The 26,495-nt window shown below is 39.4% G+C and overlaps 1 protein-coding gene across 1 annotated transcript; it reads right to left on the bottom strand.

Annotated features, from left to right (window-relative positions):
- Positions 1–5,718: 5,718 nt before the first annotated feature.
- On the bottom strand, positions 5,719–25,477 carry LOC133838147 (pair-rule protein odd-paired). Its single transcript, XM_062269132.1, has 3 exons — positions 24,095–25,477; positions 7,424–7,593; positions 5,719–7,320 (listed from the first exon to the last, which is right to left on the bottom strand). The coding sequence occupies exons 1-3, from the start codon at positions 25,131–25,133 to the stop codon at positions 6,550–6,552; spliced, it is 1,980 nt and encodes a 659-aa protein (XP_062125116.1). The 5' UTR covers positions 25,134–25,477; the 3' UTR covers positions 5,719–6,549.
- Between the last annotated feature and the right edge of the window lie 1,018 nt (positions 25,478–26,495).

Genomic DNA, 26,495 nt, shown 5'->3' with positions numbered 1-26,495 from the left:
TCTGCCCTGACAAATCGGGCCAGGCTACGTCGAGTGTTCCTGATGCTCAGTCTGCAATTCTGCAGTCTGAGTTTCAGTCGCAGCATCCCAAGTATGAGCACCTTTCTGGTGCCTGCCAGGACGCCAACAACGTAACACAATGGTGCCTCATGACGCTGCACAAATATAATTTCGCAACTGTCTGCACATGGGCGCAAACGAAACGAGACACACGAAGCCAAGTTCCAGATCCCACAGTCCAGTCTCAGTCTCAGTTTCAGAGTCGGTCCCAGCACCAGTCATAAGTCACACGCGACTGCAACGACTTTTTGGGCTTGATATTAACCCTTTTTATACCCTTTTCCAATTGAAATGTGAAGTACGAGTTGTATAAGTTTATGCATCACTGATTCTATTCTATTCATCAAGAACAAAACCCGATGTATATTTTTCCTTCGTTCTTTCATTTTATCTTGTTAATCCCAAAAATTGTATGCTTTAGAGATTACAAGTTTATCAGGTTTATCCTATACTTCATAAACAAATCAATCTTGAATGAATATTGAACTTATTACTGGTCATAAGGTAACTCGTATTCCATCATTCTTTATTACAGATTGCATACTCTTTTTTTAAGTTTTTTGTATTCTTTATTATTTTGTATTATTTGTGCATTTCGCGTTTTTGATTCCTGTGAAATTTGCATGCGCTCCAGGTTCAGCTTTTCAGCTTCAGCTTCAACCTCAGCTTCAGTTCCACCTTAGCTAAAGCTAATTTAGTTTTGTGGCTTTTATTTTTTATTGAAAAATTACAAAGTTTTTGATGCAAATGCGTGGCAATGTGTGGCACATTGAGCCAGCTGTTGTGCTTGTTGTTGCTGTTGTTGTTGTTGGCCAGCTCTTCTTGGGAACTTGGGAAACTCTGTAATTTTAATGATCTTCACCGCTGACATCGTAACTCAATATATCGCCAGAGAAACGATCTTTCCAGACAGCTTGGAAGCAGCATCGTCTCCACACAATTTATCATTTTTGTTGCTGCACTTTGAAAACTAATTAAGTTTCTGTTGCGTGTGGCCTAGGACCTGAGAGACGTGTACACGTGTGTGTGTGACTATTGTAATTTGACTTTGGCGTAAAATTTTGTATCAAAAAACTATTAGCCAAGTGTAAAATTCATCATTAAGCAAGGGTATTGTAGTCTGCAGTATTGTGGTGCCAATGCGTCTGCCTCGTTCGATTGTCGATTATCGATTGTGTTGATTGCTGGGCGCGGCACATTGTTTTCATCGTTTTCATTTTACAAATGAAATATTAAGTTGCGTGGCTTTTTAATTTGCTGTGAGTCTTTTGTTTGGCACTCCAATGCCAAGGATAACTTGCTGGCGGCCTTACAGATCTCGGCCGAGAGAACAAATTGACCAAAAAACCACAACAATGGCTAGAAGAGGAAATATGAATCGCTTGTATTTTAAAAATAGTTATAAAGAACCTAACTAAAAAAGAAGAGTACTATTTTATGATATCTTTGATATAAACAAGTAAGAAAGCTCCAGTCGAGTGTGCCCGACTGTGAGGTACACGCTACCCATTTTGAATAAAAGCAAAATATTGCAGTATTGTTTTCGAATATTACCGAAAGTACTACAAAAATACTAAAAATATACCAAATGGTATATTTGGTATATCGCTATAGTACCACATTCAAAATATACCATAGACGGCACAACATACCAGATTGTCGGCCAAAGCAACTTAGAGCCCTAGAAAGTAGGCGTTTTTGCCCATACAAAAGTATTTCTTTAATACCTTCCACGATTTTTATCTGATCGCAATCATATTTACAGGACTTACAAATACTATAGTTATTATTGTATATACCAAAATTCGCAACTCTAGCTTTATTACGCTTGTTATTCGATTTTTGGGGGCGGACGTGGGCATGGCAAAAATTTGAAACAAACATGATCTGCGTGCAAACATAACAAATGCTGGCGAAAATAGCTCTATCTCTTATAGTCTCTGAGATCCAGTGTTTCTTACTGACAGATGGACAGACAGACAGACGGACATGGCTAGATCGTCTCAGCTATTGATACTGATCAAGAATATATATACTTTATAGAGTCGGATATGCCTCTTTCTACCTGTTACATACATTTCTTACCGACACAATGTTATAATACCATTCTACCCTATGGGTAGCGGGTATAAAAATTTGGTAATACAACTGTCATAAATTTAATATAAATAGTTTTAAGATCAGTTTCAGTTTTTAACCACATAAAATCTAAATTCATAATATTGGGAATGAATATTAAATACAATAATTAACTAAATATAACATATATAGGAAACCCCAAAGTCGAGTATGCTCACGGGACCGTTCATATTTATATAACCAGAATATAAAAACGATATGCAAACTGCCGTCCGCAACCAAATTAGTAAACCACAAAAGAAAAACGACAACTATGGTATATAATTTATTATAACTATAGCTAGTTTTCAGAAATTAATTGATGTTATTTAAACTGTCGTATCGTTTATTGTATTTAGAGCACATTAACCCGAAAAAAGTAACTACGCTAACAAACAAACACAAAAGCTTTTGGCTGTCCTCAGCTGTCGCTGTCAACAGTTGCCTGCCTATTGCCATTTGTGCATTGGTCTGCTATTCCTCTCTCTTTCTCGCAATCTACGTGTTCTCCCTGTTACTCATTGGAGTCTAGTGCATTTGTTCCATGTGCCAATCCTATGAGCACTCGACGCCAGTTTCCGACGTCAATTTATAAACGCGTTCAGTTTAAATTGCAACAAATAGTCGCTCATTGAAACTTAAATTGTGCCGACACAAAGTGAACGGGGAGAGACAGGCGAGAAGCAGAAAAGTGAGTGAGACACACAGGGAGGGAAAGAGAGAGAGAGAGAAGGACCGAGTGTGACAGAGGCAGAGGAAAAGCCATTAGTCTGCCTTGTTAGAGAGAGACCGAACATATTGACAATGGGTGTAGAGCTTTGTGTCAACAAGTTTTTTTGTCTGTGGCGCTTTTTGGCCATTTTTTTTTCTCATTTTTTTGCCTTTGCTCAAATGTTTGTCAGTTGTTGACGTCGTCTTGTTGTAGTTGTTGGCCTCACTACTGGTGTATTTTGTGTGGTCGCAGTTTGATTTGTTTAAAGCTTTGCCATGGGAAACAAAGTTTTGTATCTTGCCGTTTCGACCAGCTGTGTGTGGAGCACCAGCAAATTGATTTGACTCCAATGAATAGATTTGACTGCATTTAAAGTGATTGAAATATGAGTAGCAAATTAGTTAACTTAACTGTATTGATTGGGTAAATAAATTTAGTGAACAATTTTTAAATTGCCCAATGATGTATCTACAAGATGAGATTGATCAATATTTAGACGCTTCCGTGCTTAACACTACACTGAAATAAAATACCAATTTCTAAAAGAACATTCGTCTTAACAATTGTGTTCTTAAAATAACACCACCTTATGGTAAGAACAAATTCTTTAAACTAAGATCATTAGTCTGAAAAGTCTATACTCTCGAAATATGAACAAAAATACTAGACTAACAGAGGATTTGCTGGGTTTAAATGTTCAGCGCCATCGATGATAAGTATTTTATAAAGTGTAATTAGCATACATCTGAAATAAATAGAATTTATTGAAATAGAATAAATACAATGATATCCCTAATAACATAGAAATCGTCTGTAATTATTCGAATAAGTGACGATATGCAACTTGAACATAGAGTATGTTTAAATAGTGTTGTTCAAATTCAGATTCATCTGCTAAATTTGTTAATTATACTTGCAGGCAACTCTCTAGCAGGCTAGATAATATTGTAACACAGGTTTTGGCTAAAACATGTTTTGGTTAACTTGGCACATCAGATACGTACAAGAAGCAGAAGATAGGCAGTTTAATTGCAGACTAGCAGCCGTTTTCTGCTGTTTTGCTGTAATTTCAATCCGAGAGTCTGCAAGAGTTGTGCCAACTGCTTTTGGGGGTTCATAAAGAAAGAGGCAAAAAACGTATGTGGAATTCGTGTGCGCAGCAAATGTTTCTTTTAATTTTTTGTTAGATAGAAACCCGTCGGAACAGCAGCAGCAGCAGCAATATAATTTCTTTCGATTAATCCAATCGATTTCTATTCAATAAATCAAAATATGAATTCGTTATGCTCACATAGAGCGCACCTAACAGCTTGGCCTAGCTGCCGCAGATGGGGCAGCTACCTTCTCTAGCTGTGCCCAGACCACTCAGCTAGCTCTGTGCTGCCCCTTTCCATAGAATCTCAGTGTGTGTGTGTGTAAGTGTGCGTCAGTTTGAGGCACGTAACAAATTGTTGGGTTAATTAAAAAAACATAAATCGTTTGATTTCTGTTACTTGTGGAGTGCTAACAACCGTGCCCAGGCTTGACGGGCCTTTCATCAGTTGAAGTAGTATTTTGTTATCAAAAAAGGAAAAAAAAAAAAAACAATTTCGCTTTAAGTCGAGAAGGAAAACATAGCAAACATTGTATTGTTGAATAAGTGTCTAGAGACAGTCTTAAACACTCGTGCACTTAAGACTGACAAATTTCGCCAACAAAGAATATGAAGAATTTTTCATTTTGTTTTAAGATAATCCAACTAATTTCTATTTGTTATATAGTACTATATATCGCACATGTTTCATACTCATACGATAGTATTATATGTATACACTTATATTCGCAGCGACATATCTTACTTTTATATCATAAAGCATGAAACTGGCTGAATTTCGTTAACGGAGTTGTAATCTTTCTTAAATAGTAAAAAACCTAACTACTTTACGAGTAAATGTAACAAAAAGCTAATTGCTTTATAACTATGTTATATATCAGGTTGTTTACATTACGAAAGTTACAATCTTTGCAATTACTAAAAAGAAAAAAGTGTATCTCACAATCATTTGAATTTATGTCGTTTCAGAGAGAACTTGTACTCTGTTATTTATTTATATTTACATACGATTCTCTCAGTGTACATTCAAATGTGCGTTTAAGTTATGCAAATATGCATTAGCCATCATCGATAATTGCCACAGTAATAGTTGCCACTAAAACTTTTAAGCGTTCAGCACAGTGAAACCAGATACGCATAAATATTTTTGGCACCGCTGTGCGAATCGCGAAAACCCATCAAAACAAATTACCAAATAAAAAGAAATATATATGTATATACTCACATAAAAACTAAATGCTAAGCATAAATATTCATGACGGAATTCCGTCAAATAACAGCGCATAACTGAGCGAGTGAGGGAGCGAGCAACACTCTTAATTAACAGATCAAAATTGCAATTCCATTTGCATTTAAATTTATTTATTATTTCATTAGCATTGCTTTTCAGCGCATCGTTAATGAATAGAATGGATCTGGTAATGAGCTATCTCATCGTATTGGATGATTTTAAATTCCCTCCCAGTGTAGGCGTAGCGCGGTCTAACATAAAACCCATTTGAAGGTCAACGAATAACTCTTTGAGATATCTTTTGTGAGCTACAAATCTTTGTAACTGCTTTAGAATGTGTATCGCGTTTAACTTTCATAGATCCAATTAACAATTTAGTGATAAATTGTAGAAAATAATGAAATAAACGAACTTCTTTGTTTTATAGTTTTTCTTTATATTTAGTTTTTGTGTGTTGTTTTTTGTTTTTATTTTTAATTTATTCGTGTTCTTAAGCTGGGGGAAATTCTAAGGCCGAAAATGTATGTACGTATATGATTAGCTTTTCAATCAAATTTTTTTTTAATTTTTTTTTGTACTAGATAGCTGGAGGAGTTTATCTTTTATATAGATTTTATGAGTGTTTGTGTTTGTGAAAAGCAGTTTGAAAAATTTGCTAATACTTAATAGTTAAATAGTCATTATGCTTAAATAAAATTATTATGTATGTATATATAAATTTTTATCATATACATATATCATATGTTATTTTATACATTTATCTTTTACAAACTTTAGTTTTTTTTTATAATTTACAAGAATATTTCGATTCGCACCACACTTAAACAAAAGCAACTACAATGCTATTCTTTAAATTAATTTAACATTTAGCAAAAACTTAGGCAACTTCAATTGTTGTGTTTTTGGTTTTTATTGTATATTATATTAAAATACATAATAATAATCATTACAATAATAATAATAGGCTTTTTAAAGTACTCTCAACTCTATGATGCAATTGGTTTTTTCTTTAAGTGTAAGTTATGTGTATGTATATGTGTGTGTATGTTTGAGTGTGTCTGTGTGTGTGTGTGTATGTTTACGTTTATGTTTAACAGCAATTTTTCAATTATCAGGTAAAAAGTTTAAAGTGCTTTCTTCAACTTTCAGAAATATTTGGTTTTCACATTGCGCGACAAGCGCCAAATTCTGCAGACGCTGACAGCAAATCCAGTCCAGAGCTTGCGTTGGCGTCGACGCTGACGCCGACGTTGACGTTGCATCTTCTGGTGGCACTGCAGTCGCCGCTGGCGTTGGCGGCAGCGGCGGCTCCTCGGGCCACCAGTTCTCCCAATCTCAATACGCCGTCGCGGCGCCCGGATGCATTAGATGGTGATGATGATGATGGTGCCCAAAGTGATTCAATGGATTCATCGCTTCCGCACTGCCAGCCGGCGCTGCCGTATGATACCAGTCGCTGGGCGGATGATGCTGCGCCGCCGGATGGTAAAGGAGATGATGACTGTGATGTCCGGTGACGGCCAGCATCGATGCCGAGGCAGCAGCCGCGCCCGGTGAAGCAGCCGCCGCTGATGCCACCGCTGCTGCCGCCGAGTTACCAGCAGCCACCTGATGGTGATGGTGATGATGATGATGAGACGGTGGTGGTCCCAAGGGTGGTGGCAGATACGCGGAGGATGCCATCAGCTGAAGCGCAGGCGAAGATTTCGCTTCGGCATGCAATGACTGATGTGCGGCAAGTTGATGTTGTTGTTGCTGCTGCTGCTGCTGTTGTTGTTGCTGCTGCTGCTGCTGTTGTTGCTGCTGTTGTTGCTGTTGCAGCAGATGGGAGGCGCTGCTGCTGGCTGTGCTGCTGCTGCCGCTGCTGGAGGCACCCAAGTGCACGCTGTGCATCGGATTCGGCTCCGACTTGATTGAGTGCGGGGATGATTTAATGCCACTGCCACCGCTTAGGCTGCTGACGCCGCTGCTGCTGCCAGCACTGCCATCCAAACGCGTCGAGGGCGGCGTCTGAGCTCCACCCGTGACAATGCTAGAGCTGGAGCTCTCCTCGCCATCGCTGTCATAGCCATGCGACGGTGACTTCTCATCAATATTGCCATGCACCTGCGATTCGAGAAAAACACAAACAACGCGTCGAATATTAGTCAAAGTCAAGGTAAAACGCACGAACTCGCGGCTAAATCGCAAAACTAATCTGGATGCTTACCTTCATGTGCTTGCGCAACGAAGAGGGATGCGTGTAGGACTTATCACAGCCATTGATGCGACAGTTGTAGGGCTTGTCCGAGGTGTGTACATGCGAATGCTTCTTGCGGTCCGATGAGTTGGCAAAGCGCCGATCGCAGCCCTCGTGTTCGCACTTGAACGGTTTCTCGCCTGCAAGACAAACATAAAATCTCGATAAGTTCCCTATAACGTACAAGGTAAAAGGGTATCGATAAAACAGAAAATATTCATAATTGCAGGGTATCTTTAGACTTTCTTGACAGTGTCCCTTTTCCTCGTAGTTTTGGGGGGAAAACAATAGGCATGCTCCCCCCACCAAATGTGTCCGAGTTCGAGACCCGTCGGACCCATAAATGACATTATTTATGTGCCACGCATAAAATATAAATATATACTCGTCCAACTAACTATACGAGGGAGAACGATAAAAGACGCCAATTTATGAACTCCGACTCCGGCTCCGACTCTGAGCAGAGACTCAATATCAATACAATTTAATAAAGGTGGGAAAACTGAGCGTCTGTCCAGCATTTTTATTGAGAAAAATCATATAAATTATGCGGGATCAGAGGTATTGTTTGAAATCAAACAGCTCGACGACCAAACCTCCGACACGCAACCAGCGGCCAATCTTCGACCTCTCCAAATCCGAGGAACACAACAAAAAATTCACCTGTGCCGCTTTGAGATGTTGCTGTTGTCCTTTTTGTCGGAACATGTGAAAAACTAAATGAACAACGGGTCAAAATACGTTGTGCGCTTGTTACTGGAAAAAAGGTCAAAAGGTTAACCTCTATTATACACAGGCAGTAACACCTTTACCCAGACAACACAGGGTGATATTTTATGGCTTATTACAAAATTATTTGTCCAAAAGAGTTCTAGATGCAAGTAGATAAAACTCTGGACTTAACCCAAAACCTAAACATTTATAATAATTCATATTTTATTGCCCCAATGTTAACCTATAATTTGGCAAATGTTACACATGTGTTTTGATTATTTTGGAGATAGGAAAAGGATTAGCTTGCGTATGGAAGAGATCTGAGAATCATAGGGAAATTCTGAAAAAACTAAACGTAGTCAAAGGGTTAACAAATTGAGGACAATTTATATAATTATATTCCTTAGTGGGGGGAAATTAAATTGGACGACAATATAAATTATTGTTATAGGATGATGTATAGATTTCTCTTTCATCTAATAGCAATAAGTTGTGTAATCTTCTTAAAGACAGATATCAAATGGACACAACATGCGCCCACTTCTGATCCATCAGTTTCAATAATGTGAACATAAACTTGATTCAAACTGGAGAGCAAATCCATTTAGCATATGGCATTTATATGCCAGCTAAGCGGCCATTATGCGCCTCGCCTTTTGACAATTGCAGCTAAGCTGCTCAACTGGGAGCTGGCTGGCTCGCTGGCAACTCCAGCCCCACTTCCAGCTCTCAACGTCCCACACTGAAATCGACAACAACCACAACAGCAACAACGATGGCGATGACGATGACAATAATCGAATATTTTCACACCTTGAGCTTAAAGTGGACATAGTTATGGTTTAGGAGGGGCATAACCACGACACTGGAGTCGAAGAGTCGAAAAGCAACCAGCAGAGTACACTCAGTGTACACTGAAAAGCTGCATTATTATCTGTCCCTTTGGGTTCTTTGTGTGTGCGCCATATAAAAAGACATCCAGCGGTGCTCTTTGGGGCTTGGTTTGTTCCATGCTCAACAAGTTTCAAGTCTTTTTTGCTTTATGATTTCTTCGTTTTGTCGATGTTTTCCCTTTGTTGTTGTATCACTTATTGTTTGACTCCCTTGCGTGTAATTTAATACTAATTTATGTGCTTTATTACGCGAATTTGCATAAACTTTTAGTTTGTTTTAAACACAAAATGAGTATTCGATTTTGAATGGCGTGTCGCATTTGTTTGTAGCCCATTTCCTCTTTCCTCTTTGCGTTGTTTATTGTTTATTGTTTGTTGTTTTTCTATTAATTTGTCAAAATTTGAACACTCATAAATATGCGTATTACTCGACCAATCACTCTCCACGGATCCCTCAATTATTTTGACAGACCGAATCCAACACAAGTTGTTAAGAAACAAGCGCAGCGAATGCATTTCGATGCGAACAGAGCAGTTCATGGCAGATGAAGGGGAAGTCGAGGAATGTCAAGTGTCGGCTATAAGTCAACTAAATTTAAATAGGCGTAAAAGGCGCCACAAATAAAATAAGATTTTTCCTCTTCTAAGAAGTGTTGTATAACCACAATAATTAGTATGGAATGTTCCTGATGATAATTGTCTAATGATATGCAAAGTAACAAGTTGTTTTCCCTGGATATTTTGTTAACTTATCTTCGGGCAAATAAATTGTTATCAGCGTTGAATTATCCATGTTGTTTTAAACGCTAATGAGCAGGCAGATGCCATTTCAGGTTGTTATCAACTTTATCACTTGAGAAGTTACTTTTTATGACTTGCCTGGACACACTAGGAACTGTCTGTCCCATACTCGAACTCGTATACATATAAATGAGAGTGTTCACCATATGGGAAACTCCTGGTGCGCTTTGCGGTCTAAGCGCAGCGGGTGAATGCGCGGCACGCGACTGCAAAGTGGAAGGGTTTGTGTCCCTGCTAAATATACGCATAATTTTCACATTTACAGCGCGATGCACATTTAAATATTTTATTGCTTTAAGTTTAAAACGACAGATACGTATAGGAAAAAGCAAAAATAGAGAGAGAGAGAGAGAGAGAGAGAACAGTAAAGAAAAAACGCCCATTTATAAAATGTCAATTTCAGGGCAAATATATTTCCATACTTTGCAAAGGACGTCCATAGTCATAGTCACGGACTGAGCAGGCCGCCATGTAAATCCCATTTAGGCTCTGAGCATTGCCAAACTTATTTAAATATTTCAATAAAGTAAATCCCAAGTCTGTACATAAAAAATATAAAAAAAGAAGCGACGAGAACGAACTTTGAAATAGGCCGCGAGAAGGCTATGGAAATGTGCTTTGCATATTTCGTTTTCCCTTTTGCAAAAGTGCCATTAACTGAGGCCCAAATTGTTAATTTCCTAGCGGAAAAAACGTTTAATGTAGCTCGGGAACGCTTGGAATTGGCACAGCGTCTGTCATGGCGTCCTCGCTGTTCCGTCATCCCGTCGTACCGTCGCGCCGTGTACAGCCCCGCGCTTTTTTGTTGCTATTGTTTTGGGGTTGGTTGAGTTTCGGGGGTTGGCAGTGCTTTGTAATCTGTTTTGTGGGTGGCTTTAGCCAAGAAAACTGTGTGTAGACGACTATATACATATATATGTATACATGTTATATACCTATATAAAGTGGGCTATGTGGATGAAAAACATATCACATGTTTTAGCTTTTATGTAACGGTAAAGCTGCCTGTCATTTGCAGACGAAGTCGTACGTACAGGCCGACGGACTGAAACTCGGAACTCGAACTCGAACTCGTACTTCGAGCTTCGGTACTGTGTCTAGGTCTCTTCAATGGCTCAGTGTGCAAATATGAGATTGTGTGTGCGTGTTTAATGTGGATGTTTTACTTTTGGGGCGTTGTTTTCGGCCGTGAGCTTTGGGCGTAGTCGTAAGGAAAAAAATTGAGTTTCACTAAACGTCTCTTAAGTGTTTTTTGTGTGTAGGGGGAAAGAAAGAAAATTGTGGAAATGCCTACAATATGTTTTTTTTTTTGTACACGATGTTGTCGAGCTTCTTTGAAGCTATATCCTGTGTGTGTTTTGGGGCTCTTAACGAACAAAACGAACAAGAAAATCTACGAAAATTGTCAATAAAAGCATGTCATGGAAAGTTACAAATTTAAACTATATTGTTGCGATATTAATTTTTGTCAAAAACAAACTGCATTTCGTCCCCGTTTAGCAAAGCTTTACTGAAGTTGACTCCGTTTAAAAATGAAAATAAATTGAATCAATTTAAAAAAAAAACCGCCCACTGGTCTGACAATGAGGAAGCAACAAGCTGTCTGTAGAATATGCCTCATTTAGCTCCACTCACTTCACTTCTGCGCTCTCTCGCCCCTTCTTTTCCCGTGCATATTAAGCATCATTGACAGTCGCTGATTAATTGAACCAGAATCAGGTTTTTTTTTTAATTTTCAGCCAGGCAGGCACAAAAGCAGAAACAACAGCAACAAATGAGAAAATTGAAAATGAAATATAACATATTTTCGCAGGCATTGCCAGAGTTGCATACTTGTATTAAATGCAACTGTCGAGAGCAGGCGAATTAATTAAAACGCCACAAACAGATTCACTTAAAAGTGACTATTTAAACAGGCTGTTATACAGAGAGAGAGAGAGAGTCATGCAGCAATAGTAACAGTACGCTGTTAGCAGCTGTTATGTTAATGAAGTGCTTCTGCTATTAGCAGTGATCCGACGGAGATCAGCTGTAACAGTGCCTGCAATTAGCAGCTGTTAGAGTCGAGCGCTGTTAAGTAATCATTTCCAGTGTGCTAAAAAGGCAAAGAGGGGTGAGCGAAAGAGAAAAAGAGATGATGAGCCTTAGTGAAGTAGCGAAGATAAGCAGCATCATCATCGCTCATGTGTCAACAACATGCAATGCGATATGATTATTATTATCTAACAATACAGAATAACAAAGCAGCAGCTACTTTTTGCCTGCCTGCCTGCTTGATTCTCTGTCTGTCTGCCTGACTGTCTCCCTCTGTTAGTCCCTCGCTCTCGCACACTGTATCGCTTTCTCGCTCTAGGTTGTTGACACTCCTTTTAGGATTTGAAAAACCTCTGCTCAACGTATCTGTCGTTGTGAATTTATTTTTTTATGATTTTGTTGCCGCTTCTTTCTTTGAGTCTTTTGTTCCATGTAAAGCCGGAAAAAGCCAAACCCCGATTTCCTGGCGGTTTACATTTCAATGGGCAATTTTCTTCCCCTACTTTTGGATTGGTTTTTTCATTTTCTCTTTTTTTTTCTATTTTGTTATATTTTGCAAATGTCTCTGTTTTGGTTTAGGGATAGTTAGGGGGCAGCGACTGTTGATGGTAAAGTATCCGTAAAACACTTCCTGAATGTGCGCCAGGGCTGGCAGGCAAGTGCAAAACTTGACTCACGTGGCAAGTAAATTTATGAATGATGTCAGCGCAGAATATATATACAAAGGATTAATGAAATACTTATTCGCAATGACATCAATTTATTGCATTTTATTAGCAATATTTTAAACATGTTAAGCATTTATTCATTAGCTAGTTCAATTTCTGAGACACTCTTAAAACTCTCTCCGACCTATATTGAATTCCACTCATGACGCTCATTTCCCACATAATTTTCCTCTCGAATTCTCAATTTTATTTATGAATATTTATAACAGTTGCCTGCATTTGATAACCATATTAATGGCAGACATCTCCCAATCTCCTCTCAGCTCGCTCATTATTTATGCCTCATGATAATAATAATAAAATAATAATTTAAAAGCAATGAATGCTGCTTGTCAACAGCAATGGCCAAAGCAGCAAGAATTCAAAATACAAAATCTCAAACAGCACTGCAGCTCATCATCAACATCATCATCATAATGATAATTGTCCTCAGGAGCTGAGTTTTGCACCCCTAAAAAAAAGTTACCTATGAATGTTTGGCCTGGGCAAGGCCAGACCTCGAAATACTCTTCAGCTTCAGTTGCGTCTGCGGCTCTATTGTTCGCCTTTGCTTTGACAAAAACCGTTGAGTGAATTGCGTAATGTCTGTCATGATTTATGATTTTGGTATCCCTCCCCGAAAACCATCGCTGACCCATCCTCATCTTCGTGCTCATCCTCACATCATTTTCGCTATTTGTTTGCAGCTTTGCGCCGCTGTCAAGTGATACGTTAATAATTGACATTGGGGTCAGTCGAGCCCGATCTTTGCCTGTGGTTTATTGTAGCCAAATAGACGTAAATGGCAACTTTGTTTTTATTTTCGCCCGAAACAGTGAAACAAAACAAATTTTACACTCGGCTGAAGTTATGGGTTTCGCCTAATGAGAGCGGCACGAGCAATGAAATGAGATTCAAATCAAGTTGGCAGCTCCATAATTACGGTCTTAACGTAATAGCAGAGTAAGGAATGGAATTAGGTTTCAATTTCAGTTTATATTGCAATATTAAGTTTCCCAAAGTTCGAGATTATTTACCATCTCTTTAATGCCTTAAACACAGACTGTCTTAAAGCAAGTTGGCAGTTCCACCCACTTTACTTTTGGTTCTCATTGAAGATCTTAGCCATCGCTATGCCATACGAAACTTCAATAAATTGTGCTCAGCTGGAACAGCCCGACCACGTTGCGTATACACAATGCGCATTGCTCATATGCTTGAGCCAGACAACTACAGCGACTATTAGTAAAACAATGACAGGCAACAGCCTTGCTGTACACGACCAAACATGGGCCAGTTTGTGTCTGTACTATGTGCATACATATCTTACTTCTCTTTTTTTTTTTTTTTTTTTTGGTTTTGTGATTTTTCTTACAACGAACAAATTTTCGACAAGTTAGCTCGAGCAAGAGCAAGATTAGAGGTGTGTGTGCTACAAACAGATATATAAATGTGTATAAGTATATTGTGTATATGTATATGTACATATATGCGTACTCTTATATTCATAAAAACACGAGTACTCCTATACGAGTGCATTATGCATTCAAATTGCATTTTCAGTTGCCAGCAAAAGTTTTGCTCCCAAACCGCATTCTGAGAATAAAGCGATAGAGAGTGAGAGAGAAAGAGAGAGAAGGAGACTGGCTGTCTGGCTGAGTACGACTTGTAGACATGTAGAAATATACATATATATGTACATATATGTACATACTATATATGCAGTTATGTCTGCATCTGCGTCTGGCAACCTTGTACCTTCTGCAGTACATTTGCAAAATTTGTACCACAAACATTTTGGCTCGACAGCAAATTGTCGACATTAGCATTAAATATTTTTGATGTCTAACAGAAACAAGGCAACAACAGTTAATGACTTTTTATGTGTCTGTAAGCACAGCTCTTTATGAGCTACGCAAATTGAACGTGCATCTTAAGACGTTGTTAATGTCGAATTTGTGTTAGCAAAATGAAATTTGATTTGCCATAAATGACATTGTGTGCGTTAATCGGGGTATGCTAATAGTTTAGTTTGCCATATGCCAATATTCAACCAACTGATACTGCGTAGCAAAATCAGCTCGGTAAATGCACTCGAATGACAAACGAAGCGTAGACAATAAGCAAAAGTAACACTAAGCCTATTGTCTGTGGCCCAAAGTGCACACAAACTAGGCGCGATAGAGACACTCTCAAGAGCAATAGAGTCAGAAACGAAGCAAAGAGAAAGAGAAAGAGATACCAGAGTGTGTAACCGTAGTCCCAGTTCTTGGGGACCAGAACAGACAGTTGACAAAGACAAGACGCTAGACAGGATTAGCCCAGTTCGAATCCGAGTTCAAATTCACAGGTAGAGCCCCTGGCAGCTGAAACACTCGAACTGAAACAGCACTCATCAATGGAATTTGCAAACAATTTTTGTTACAGTTTCAGTGCTTACTCCTTGCATTGAGATCGATGGCGTTGGCGGCGTTCCTCAGAGTTCTCAAAGAGGTGTTGCTTTGTATATACCCCGACTTAGGAGTTCGATGAGTAACTGATTCTTCTTTTCTTTTCTTTTCTTATATTTTTTTTTGGTTTTTAGCGCTCTTTAAGATTTTAATCTGAGCCGTTGTCTTGAGCCGCTTGTTTGTTGTTTTGCGTTGCAGCCAAGTAGAAAATCTCTTGGCATGCTTGCCAGCGAGTGTGAGAAATTAAAATGTCATCAAGATTGTCATCATTGGTTATTTGATGTGACAACTGGTGAAACTGTTTATTTTGTTTTTGTTTTTTTTTTAGGGATTCTTGTGTCATGCTTATCGCAGTGTTCAAGTTTAAATGTTGTCAATTTTAACAAGATTTGACTTCCAGATAAATATCTCAATGACATCAGCGATTGAGTATTTGAGGGAATATTTGTATTGAGGAGTGTGCCAAGCAGATTGATGAATATCCTTTAAGAATAATTCTATATCTAGAAGTTGTTCCCAAGTGAAATCTTCGCCTAGAAAACGATTGGCAAATTTGTATTTTGCAAGATATCGATACGACATTCCGCTGGAATATTCACACACTCAGAGTTCAGAGCATTTGACTTGGGGTAGCTGTCAGTATTGCTTAATGAACATATCAAAACATCACATAAAATTGCATTTATGTATATTTTGCAGGCCAGAGAAATATCCATTAAGTGCCAAGCAAATTGGTCAACGCCTCAGAACAGAATGGAAAGTATCACATCTCTTTGAACGCCCCCAGAAAGTGTTGTTACCTCAACTCAATGGCTGCGAGTCGAGTCGACTTACAGTTGAATGCGCCCGTTTCCCAAAACAGTTTTCGGAAATTTGAGCAGGCTGAGAAAAAAAGAAACAAGCATTGGCAATCCGCAATCGGCAGTCAGAGAGAGCTGCGAAGGGAATGCGCCACGTATCTGTCAGATACACGTACTATACTTTTTCACAGTAGCTCAGCCCAACCCAGTCCAACACAGTGGAGCAAAGCAAGGGTCGAGCCGACGGCAATGCGTCATAGCCAAATGGTGGCGTTGGCCGTATGTAATTTTAGCCAAAACAGAGTGCCCAAGTGTCCGCATGGTTGTCACAGCATTCACAACATTTGACAGCCTCATGTCGAGCAAGATTTGTGTTTTGTTTTAGACTCGTAGAATGGCAGGCGGCAACCCGCTCTATTTATTTACAATTCGAGTACACACATGTATTCCGCTTCTAATTACATTGACAATGTTTTTTTACAATAAATTGCGTGCCCGTTAGCTGCAGCCGAACCTATTTAGGTTAAAACAATCACAATTCTCTTATGCATGCCTAAATAAACTTCAGAGGCGTTGGTGTGTTACAAATTTGTCAACGCGACCGACAAACGAGAGTGTGTGTGAGTGCGATATGCAAAATTAAGCTGATTTGACAAGCACGCTTATAGAGTGTCATACATATTCACGTTCTTCTGTAGCATGAAATATGTTTTCGATATACTCTTCACATTTATTTTATTTTTACATTTCTATGCATCTTAGAAACATAAATTGTACTTTCTTTCCAATGCTATTCATAGTTATTTTTTATATATTTATTAGAAATAATTATTCTTTGTTACTCTCGAATACTCAGAATCTCCTGACATTTAGCTTAATTACTATAACACCTTTAAGAACATACGCTTTTTTTGTGCCGAAATTCTCTGCTGCTTTCGCTTTTTTGGTGGCTGTTTAACATTTTTGTACTCAGATGGTATGAATAATGATTTCATTTTTCCCCATAAGCTAATTTATACAAGTGGATGTGGGGCATGTTGTGGTCGATGGTGGGGATCGGGATTGGAATTGGCCCTTGGTGTGCGATTTAGAGGATTAGTCAGGCTTGCTTTCATATTTCTTGAAAAAAAACAGACCTGTACCCTCGGCCAACGAGTGGAGCGTGAGTGTGTGCGAGTGTGTGTGAGTATCATCTGCATGCAGATATAAAAAATATGCAAGATGACAGTTTAATTTTATGGTTTGTCTGCTGCTGATCAGTTCTTTATGCGTTGAAATTTTGTATTTCTTTTTTTTTTTGTTGTGTTGTGTTGTGTTGTGTTGCCTGGCAATCTTACCCGAGTCTCGACTTATTTCAGCTTTCCTCCTCGGAACTCGTCTCAGCCACCTACAAATTGATGCTTCCCAAATGCGGAGAATGCGCATTCGTAGCTACTTTTGGCTTGATATTTCTGTGTGCGCGTGTGACTCGAATTCTCCTTTTGTGGATCATCTAAGGAATTTAATTAATTTGAGCGCGACTTCTATGACAAATGGGCGTGGCTAAGCGGCAGTTATGCCGAAAAGCACACTTAGTGTGCTCCAACAAATATTTCAAGTGTGTGCTAATAGTTGCCCAGGCAACAACAATGGCAACAACAACTACAACTACAATCAGAAGTAGCAGCAGAAACAATGGCTGCCAGGCTGAAATAAGCCTCATTTATTAACTAGCCCCGCAGCCGACGCGACGTCAGAATAAGCAGCTTAACCACTGAACCATCATACAGGGTGCTATAAACAGAGAACTCATGCGAGAGTAGGACAGAAAGAGACAGAAGAGACAAACATTATGCAACAACCTTAATAGCGACGCTTCTCTGCTCATAACTATTCAACAAAATGGCTACTTAGCTAATAGACCAAAAAATGAAAAAAATAAAGGGTTGACGAAATTTAACCCCTGCCGCGTTGTTATGCACTTCTAAATGAAATTATATTGCACAAATACACGCGCATATGATAAAGAAGCATTTGTGTGTGTGTTGTTGTTGTGTGTGTGCCCCGATATACATACATGCAAAGCATATAACATATAACATTGTTTTGACATTTTTAAAAATGCGTGGAAATAGTTTAGGCATTGTGCTACTCGTATGGCCAACAACCCTCGCCAACCCCGCTAAGCGGAACGGCTGCTCATCGGACCAGGAGCAGAAGCAGAAGTAGAAGAAGGAACAGGAGCAGGAGCAGGAGTAGAACTGTTCTCAAAAGGGTGGTGCTAATTATAATGCATGCATTTGTTAGATTAATCAATATGCATTTGGAGGAGGGTTCCGTAATGATCAAAAAGGTTTTGTTGAGCATTAGCGAAACATCAAATAAATAGAGTAAAAGTCCTAAGCTGGACTAAATTAAAAACTCCATCACCATAAGAAAAGTAGAAGTATTAAATGAGCTATTTTTAAAATCAGTTTGAGTTGCAGTTGTAATAATCATCAAACTTTTTTGAATTTCAAAGTTATAAATCTTTCACTTAAAGTTATGCTCTTCTTTGCAGAGGAGAAGGAAGAGAAATGATTTCGGAAATTTCAGTGGGAAACCGCAAAACTAAACCAATATCCAGTCGACTGTCAAATACTTGGACCACAAATAAAATTTATATACTTTTTACTTTACGCTCTCAGGTCCCATAAATCTGCAGCTTCGCAAGGCGTTGTCATAAAAATAACATTTGAATAATTCAATGAGTGGCCAAAACGTTGCGCTTTTCCCCTTCCATCACTGTTTCCCCTTTCGTCAGTGTTTAGCCCGTTCTGGTCCATCGCTTGATAATCGAGTGTCATGTTGAAATTGGTCACATTTGGCACTTTTAATTGAGCGAAACGAATGCAAAACACGAATATGTCGAGAGGGAGAGAGGGACAACCAAGGTACAAACGAGAGAATGACGAATTCCGTTGAAAAATGCATTCGTCATTAGCCAAAATTGTTGTGGAAATTCAGAGTGAGGCAAGGCAAAGAGACATGCATATCTAGGAGCGTAACTAATTGATTTTCAGAGTTTTAGAGAGCGTTGAAGTCAGCACGAGACGCTGAGTTCCTGCCAGGCACAAGGCACAACTTAGAGTTCACTTCAGGACCACGGGAGAGGAGAAGCAAAGGAGCAAGGGCAGGTAGTGTCTTGGTAATCAGTCCCCGGGGCACATTGCAGGTTAGTTTACTTTTTGTGTGCGTTTTTTTTTTCGCTTTTGCATTGTTCTCGTTCTCCTGGCCCCGAAAACAAATTCTGAGAAGTTCAACAGCAACCAGCAACCAGCAACAGCAAACAGTCAACATTTAATGCGCAAAATATATAAAAAGTTATTTTTGTTCCGTCTCACTGTCAGCTCAGAGTGTTGTCTGTCTTTTTGTCCCACTGTCGCACTGTTGTCTTGTGTTGTTTGTTTGAAAATCGTTGAACCCGCAATAAAGTCATCAATCATTGACATTTGCAGCATTTGATATCTTCGACCACTCGCTGCCTGCCTGACTGCCTGACTGTAGAATTTGAAAAATTATGCTCTTGGCGCCGACTAGCAAAAACTCTTAACAGTGCAATACCTCAAATCTCTGTTACCTAACAGTTTCGAAAGCCGTCGCTGTTAAGACGCAATAAGCTAACTAAATGGAGTGTATAACTTTCTGCTAGAGTGGGGAAAATGGCAAGAGCACATAAAATGCTTTTTTGCTAGCTTGCAGCTCACGACAAGAAGTTCATAAAAGACTCATTAAAAAAGCACTTGAGCTCAATTAAAACGAGTGGCTAGTGGCGGAATCAGGAAGCAGAGCCAATCAACATTTACAAGGGTCCACAGGACATTGCTGCACTTGCTTAACAAGAGGTGAGTACAAAGGGGGATGCAGAGGGGAAACATAAACATAATGAGCTTGGCCAGCATCCACTGCAAACTAACCACAAAGTTGTTGGCCATTTGGAGCAACTCGGTTGTAGGTGTTAATGAATAAAGTTGTTGTTTGTGGTGTACCAGCCACAGGAGCACTTCACGAACAACAACAACAACGACAACAACGACGACGACGACAGCAAAAAACGCCAGTCAATGGGAGGGAGCAAAAGTGTAAGCGAAAGAGAGACAGAGAGAGAGTACAGCATGTAAAACCGCACACAATGATAAACGCCATTCAGTTGCATACACAGACACTTCAAGCACACACTGTTAAAGTTGCTGGGCAAGGTGTCAACTGGAGGGAAAAGCAATAACAAAGCAGACAAACGTTGATTGTTCTGTTCCTGCTCTCTTGTTTCTGTCTCTTTCTCTCTCTCTCTTTCATGTTGTTGTTGTTGTTTTTGGAGTCTGGACATTGCGAGAGTGTAGAGATTGCAGACGACGGATAAGTGACAAGTGCAAAGTTAACATAGACCTCATATTAACAGCGATTGTCTGAAAAAAAGTCTCCATTTGATAGGCAGTCAGTTAAAACGAATAAGCTCAATGTTTATAAATTGAAGAAAATGGGATAATTTCAGCACTTTTGCAATTGCATTGCCTATTGAAATGAAAGTATGAAATGGAAACGTGCTTTCTACTTTGCAGTTGTGCCAACCTGTTTTCAGTCAACAAAATAAATAATAATTATTTGTTGCGTAAAAAGTATAAAGTTATACGCATAGAAATACCATAAACTTGTCCTCTTGCGTTATTACATCGTTTTTTTTTAATAATATATGAAATACTGCGTATTTAATTTTATTAAAAGAGACTCTGCGTGTAATATTTTAATTCCATTTAAAAATATGTTCACATATGTGCAAAGTTAGTGCTATAGTGTTGTGCACAAACAAATTGGTATACGTTGACAGAGAAAATACCCTTTTTTTTAGAAATGTTATACATTAGCGAGTAAAAGCTTTTTTTACCGTTAAAGTGGCAGTGTACCGCAAAAAGAAGCGTATGCGAAGCTAAAATTAAAGCACAAACAAAATGCGTAAAATATGCCCAGCAATATTAACGCCATTTTGTGTATGGCGACCTCGTACGTGTTGCTGTTGTTGTTGTTGTTGTTATTGTTTGTGATTTTGTTTTTGTTGCTGCTGTCTAGCACGCCTTGGCTGCCTTCGCCTTCCCTAGGCTGTTATCTGTTCTGTCTATGTGTGTGCGTGTGTGCTTTGTGTTTGTTTGTATGCATAGCGCGCTTTTAATAAACGGCTGCTGTGTAAAGGGCCAAACAAGGATAATACGCCCATGCTTGCACATTCACATTTGCATTCACTGTCTCGCTCTCTCATTGGTTATTGCCGTTGCCGCAGTTGTTGGTTTGGCTTTCATTTTTTTTTTTGCACGTTTTTGTTGCTGGCTTTTGTGTTTGCTTTATTAAAACGAGTGGCGCAATTTTAAAGCAATTATATTTGGGTTCGACACACAGCTACTCCTCGATTTGCTCTGTTGCCTGTGCTCTCTCTTGCTCCCGTTCTCTCCCTCTCTGTTTCTCTATTCAGCAAATCAACAACGATATCGAGTGCAATAAGTGTTTTTAATTGCTTGTTTAATTGTTTTTAATGTTTGAAATAGTCACATAAAAGTTGAAGTTATTTAATGAGCTTAACACGCTTTCAGAATCTGTTTGTATGTTTTTACTCACTCCATCCATTAAAATCTCTGTTTGGTTTCCCCCAAAATTGCTCCATTAATATGGCTCAGTCGTTATTAAGAGAAAAAGAGAGAATAGAAGCTTTCAATCGAACCCATATTAATCATTAAACAATGTGTTGACATTGAGCCCAAGCCAATAATTTGAAAGTTGAGAAAATATGCAAAAAAATTCGTCAGAAAAAAACAACTTAATAAACATTGCGGAAAACATTTATCACCTTAAACTAACAGCTATAACTCTGAAATTGTATTTCACTAAAATGATATATAGAAAAGTATTCTTGAAATGTGTATCGACTAAACGGATTTGCTGCGCCATTCTATCGTTAAATTTAAATTTGGTGAAGAATTCATAAAAAAAAAATAAAAAAAAAAGAAAGAACAAATAAAATCCCCCTACACACCTAATAAATGCAAATGGAAATTCGAAATTTAATGAGCTTGAAATTTCTAGACAATTGAAATACAAATCATTTGATTTTTCGTTGTCTTGTTTTTTCGATTTAACAGACAAATTTCTTTTGCACGATCATTGAAAGGTAATTAAAATGTTTGATTCGATTTTGGGCCACAGACGCCATTGAATGACGCACACAGATTATGAATACGGACACAAAAATACGTATGTATGTGTTCCATAATGATCTTTTCAGATTCTTATTTGTTCCATCATTTTTTGACTAATTTCCATGATGATGTAGCGAAAATATTGAGTACATGATTGGTTGCTGCGTTTTTTGAAGTGGCCGACGGAAGACACAACTTCATTAGAGTTGAAACAGATTGGAAACGGAGGAGAATGGCCTTTAACCCGGCGAATGGTTGCCACTTGACTTCATCTCTATCTCTATCTTCCTCTCCATCTCTTCGCTCTCTCTCTCTCTCTCTCTCTCCCTCTCTTTCTCACCCTCTCTGCGAGTCTTTACGCCCCTCATATAAATCAAAATTCAATCAGTAACGTTTTTGGGATCTGTTAACTGCCCGGTCTGGTGTTTGTTTTTATTACATTGACACACACAACTGTGATGTGTGTGTGTGTGTGTGTCTGTGTGTTGACACGTGTCAAAACTTCCGTTTGTAATCGCACGGAAATACTTCTAGCCACTTCGTGCCCAGCACTCCAATTGCACTTTCGAGACTTCAGTTTTCGCAATCGAAAACTGGGGTAAAATCACAAAAATCAGAGCGCAATTCACATTTGAATCTTCGCCGCCCCTTCTATAAGGCCAATGGGTGAATTCTCTGTTCTCTGCACTTTAACACTGAGCTTGGATTTTATTTAAGTCTTCTGGTGTCTGTGTGTTTGTGTTTATGTTTGTGTGTAAATATTTTGGGCTCTCTACATGCTACATTTAACTTTTGATTTAGTTTATGCAAAAAAGCGTTGATATGTGCCCAAGTTATTTATGAGGCTGTTCTGTTTGCCGGAATGATATGTGTGGGCTGCTCTCAACTGAGACGTAGATATGTAAACAGTTGTTTGAATTAGATACGCGTGTGATAAGAACATATACATATGTGAGAGTGAGAATAGAGGGAAAGTGTTATTAATATGAGTTTGCTTTAAGCAGAAGATTAAAGAACTTTAGTGAAGAAACTGCTTAAGGTTTTGGCAAACATGACAGTAAACCAAATAAATAATAATCTAGTATGTTAAGAAATAATTATTATTTTGTGCAGAAAGATTATTAGATGGACTACCTATATTTCTCCGTCATAAGGTATATCACACCTTTATGGAAAATATTTTTAAAACTAACTTCTTCGTGTAGAATTTGTGTAAAGATGTCGTAGGAGTTATGAAAGTATATAATATTAAAAAAAAAAAATTATTTAGTAAGTCACCAATTACTAATACCTATATTTAATATTACAATTGAGATTACTAGGCGAGCTACAAGTTATTCGTATTTTTAAAGAAATTTTTTTTAAAAGTTGACTTGCCTATCAAATAAGAATACTATTTTAATTGTATTTCTCAAATGGTTTCTAAACATATTTAAAATATAGATTTTTAGGAATTATCTATTATATAAAAAGAGATCATTAAATTTGTATGAAATAATAATTAATATTTTTGAAGAAACTTCCTTCGTATATTGATTTGTCAACAATATTTAACATACAATATTGTATTTCTTGAAAATTTCCTAAATCTATGCAGTACTCAAACTTTGTTTGATATTTTACATTAAGGCATATGCAGTACAGTTGGGATTATCCTGCAACCAGAGTTATGAAGTCAATATAGACAACACTGCTAGATCCGCTGGCTAAACCGTTGAAAAGTCGAAGTCAAGCCCCTTGGGCGACTTATCCCATTGCAAGAACAACATTCACATTGTGAGTTGCGACTTTTGAGTGAAAGGCTTAAAGGGCGCGGGTGCGGGCGAGGGCGAGGCGAGGAAAGACGAGATATGTTACAGGTGGTAAGATCGTAAGGGACTAAGCTGCAGGTAAAAAGGAGGCGTGGGCATGCACCGACGCTTTGCCCTCGGGGATTTGCCCACTCTGGACCCAGAAGTAAAGGGTTAAACCCGGACACACATGTGTGTAAGTGTGTGTGTGTGTGTGTGTGTGTGTGTGTGTGTGTGTGTGTGTGTACTTACCCGTGTGTGTGCGCTTGTGAATCTTTAGGTTCTCGCTGCGAGCAAACACCTTGCCACAGCCAGGATGAGGGCAGGCGAAGGGCTTCTCGCCGGTGTGGACGCGAATGTGGTTGACCAGCTTGTACTTGGCCTTGAAGGGTCGTCCGTTGCGCGAGCAGCCGATCCAGAAGCAGGCATGCGTTGTGCACTCGGGTCCACCGACATGCTCCACTGTCAGATGCGTGACAATCTCGTGCATAGAGTGAAAGATCTTGTTGCACGTCTTGCGCGCCGATTGCTGCTGCGATTGCGGCAACATGCCCGGCTGATCGGGATCTATCCAGAGGCATTGCATCTCCTGCTTCACGCTCGACGCCGCCGAAGTCGGTTGGTGTCGCATGTAGCGCAGAAAAGCGCCCGGACCCGCCGGATGCATAGCCGACATCGCGGCATGATGCGGATGGTGGGCGTGGGCATGGGCGGCAGCGGCATGATGATGTGCCGCATGCACCGCCGACGGAAAGTTGCTGTGATGATGATGCTGGGCATACGGATGCGTTGCATAATCCGCCATGCGCATCTGGTGCTGATGATGGTGATGGCTATGGAACGGATGCTGCCCAAAGCTGGAGCTCAACTCAGCGGCAGCCGCCTGGGCTGGAAAGCTGGAAAAGAGCATCGAGTCTGCGCTGGCAGCGCTTGGCGCTGTGGCTGCCGCCGGATAGTCCGAGGCATCGCCGCGTCGTCCGAGTAAAAAGTCACGTGGCGTGTAGCTATTGAAGTGACCGTAGCCGGAATTTTGATAAGCCGCCGCTGCCAGCGATGTGGAGTCGGCACTGCCCTCCAGTTGCTGTTGTTGCTGCTGCTGTTGTTGTTGCTGTTGCTGCTGCTGTTGTTGCTGCTGCTGCTGCTGTTGTTGTTGCTGTTGCTGCTGTTGTTGCTGTTGCTGTTGCAAATCATGTTGCTGATTGTTGTTGCTTGTGGTGGTGTTGGGCGACATGCGCAGCCCATAGCTGGCCAAATGATGCTGCGCGGGCTCAATGAATGCGTTCATCATCATTTTGGCTGTTTTAAGTTTTGCAGTTTAGCTTAAGATTGGCTTAACAACGAATATACACTGACTGATTCAAAAAAGAACGTGGCTCAAGCGCCCATCACAACACCAAGAACACCGCACAAGAAGCTAATTCTTTGTATATATTTCTATTTCTGTATATTTGATTTCGTTATTAGCTTCGTCAATTTTTTGTATATTTTTTTTTGTGGCACTTGCAATGTTTAAAAGCGCGCGCGTTATTTTTTTGTTAGATTTTGAAAACTAGCGCTTTGGCAACGCGAACACCGGGGAGCGTCTAAACGTCACAAGATTCGCAGCAGGACTGAATTGTAACGCAATGCTCAGAGTTCCATCGCGGACTGATTTTCACCGTATGCGCACATTGGGCTCTTCCCAAAACCAGTCTACACTCACACTCACACATACACACAGGCAGACACTCGCAATCAACCACCAATCGAAGGCGTGTCCACAGCGATCCATATAACAGAGCAGCTGCGCGAAGCGCACAGGAGCGACAGAGAGCGCAGTAGCATTGTGGTGGGTTTGGCATTTGCATTAACAGAGGCAGGTGAGTTAACAGTTTGTTTTCGCTGCAAGATTTTTTAATAAATATTATAGTTAGAAATATCAAAAACATCACAACAATTTCCATATATTATTTATTATAAACGAATATACTACTTATTTATTTTTATTTTTTCTTTTATATAAAAATTAATATTAATGTAAGTATAGCAAACTCCAAAATGAAAAATGTATCAAAAGCAATTTTAAATATTCAAAAGCATTTACAAAGTACTTACAGTACTTAGAAAGCGAATGCGCAATGTAATGATCGCCTATCGAGTTTCTAAGCTTACAAAGAGTTCTGTTAGTTAACAGCAAACGTCTGTTTCGCCCTTTTCACGCGCTCTCTCTCGCTCTCTTTTTCAATCACCCTTTGTCCACATGCGAGAGCGAGAACTGCTGTAGTGGTGTGTTTAATGTGGTGAGTTCGACCATCGTCGTTGGTGCGAGCGTGAGGCACATACAAAATGGCTGTTCTTCCCAGAGTAAGAGCAGTACCAATAGCAGTTGACTTGAGCAGCAATCCAATTGGAAGTGGTCACACCATATTGCCATTGCATTCGCGCATTAACCGGTTTAGCAGCAGCAGCAGCATATGCACTCCCACTGTAGCGTGAGGCATGGGGCATGTGGGTGGAAAGACGGGTGAAAGGCGCATTGGGAGTGACTCGACATGCGCTAAACGCTGCACAGCTGCAATTGGCTTTGGGGACAGCAGCCAATGGAGAGCTGAGCTCTATGCAACTTTGATGTGTAACTCTTGCTTTTACACTAATTGCAACGTTGCACACTTAT

The sequence above is a fragment of the Drosophila sulfurigaster genome, chromosome 2R, assembly GCF_023558435.1.
Source record: "Drosophila sulfurigaster albostrigata strain 15112-1811.04 chromosome 2R, ASM2355843v2, whole genome shotgun sequence".
NCBI lineage: Eukaryota > Metazoa > Arthropoda > Insecta > Diptera > Drosophilidae > Drosophila > Drosophila sulfurigaster.
Note: the sequence above shows the minus strand (reverse complement) of the source record. Positions and strands in the feature narration are given on the sequence as shown.

Coding starts and splice junctions, on each gene's coding strand:
- LOC133838147 (XM_062269132.1), bottom strand. CDS start 25,133: ATGATGATGAACGCATTCATTGAGCCCGCGCAGCATCATTTGGCCAGC. Junction 7,594..24,094: donor TCACAAGCGCACACACACGG/GTAAGTACACAC, acceptor TTTGTCTTGCAG/GCGAGAAACCGTTCAAGTGC. Junction 7,321..7,423: donor CGTTGCGCAAGCACATGAAG/GTAAGCATCCAG, acceptor CTCGAATCGCAG/GTGCATGGCAATATTGATGA.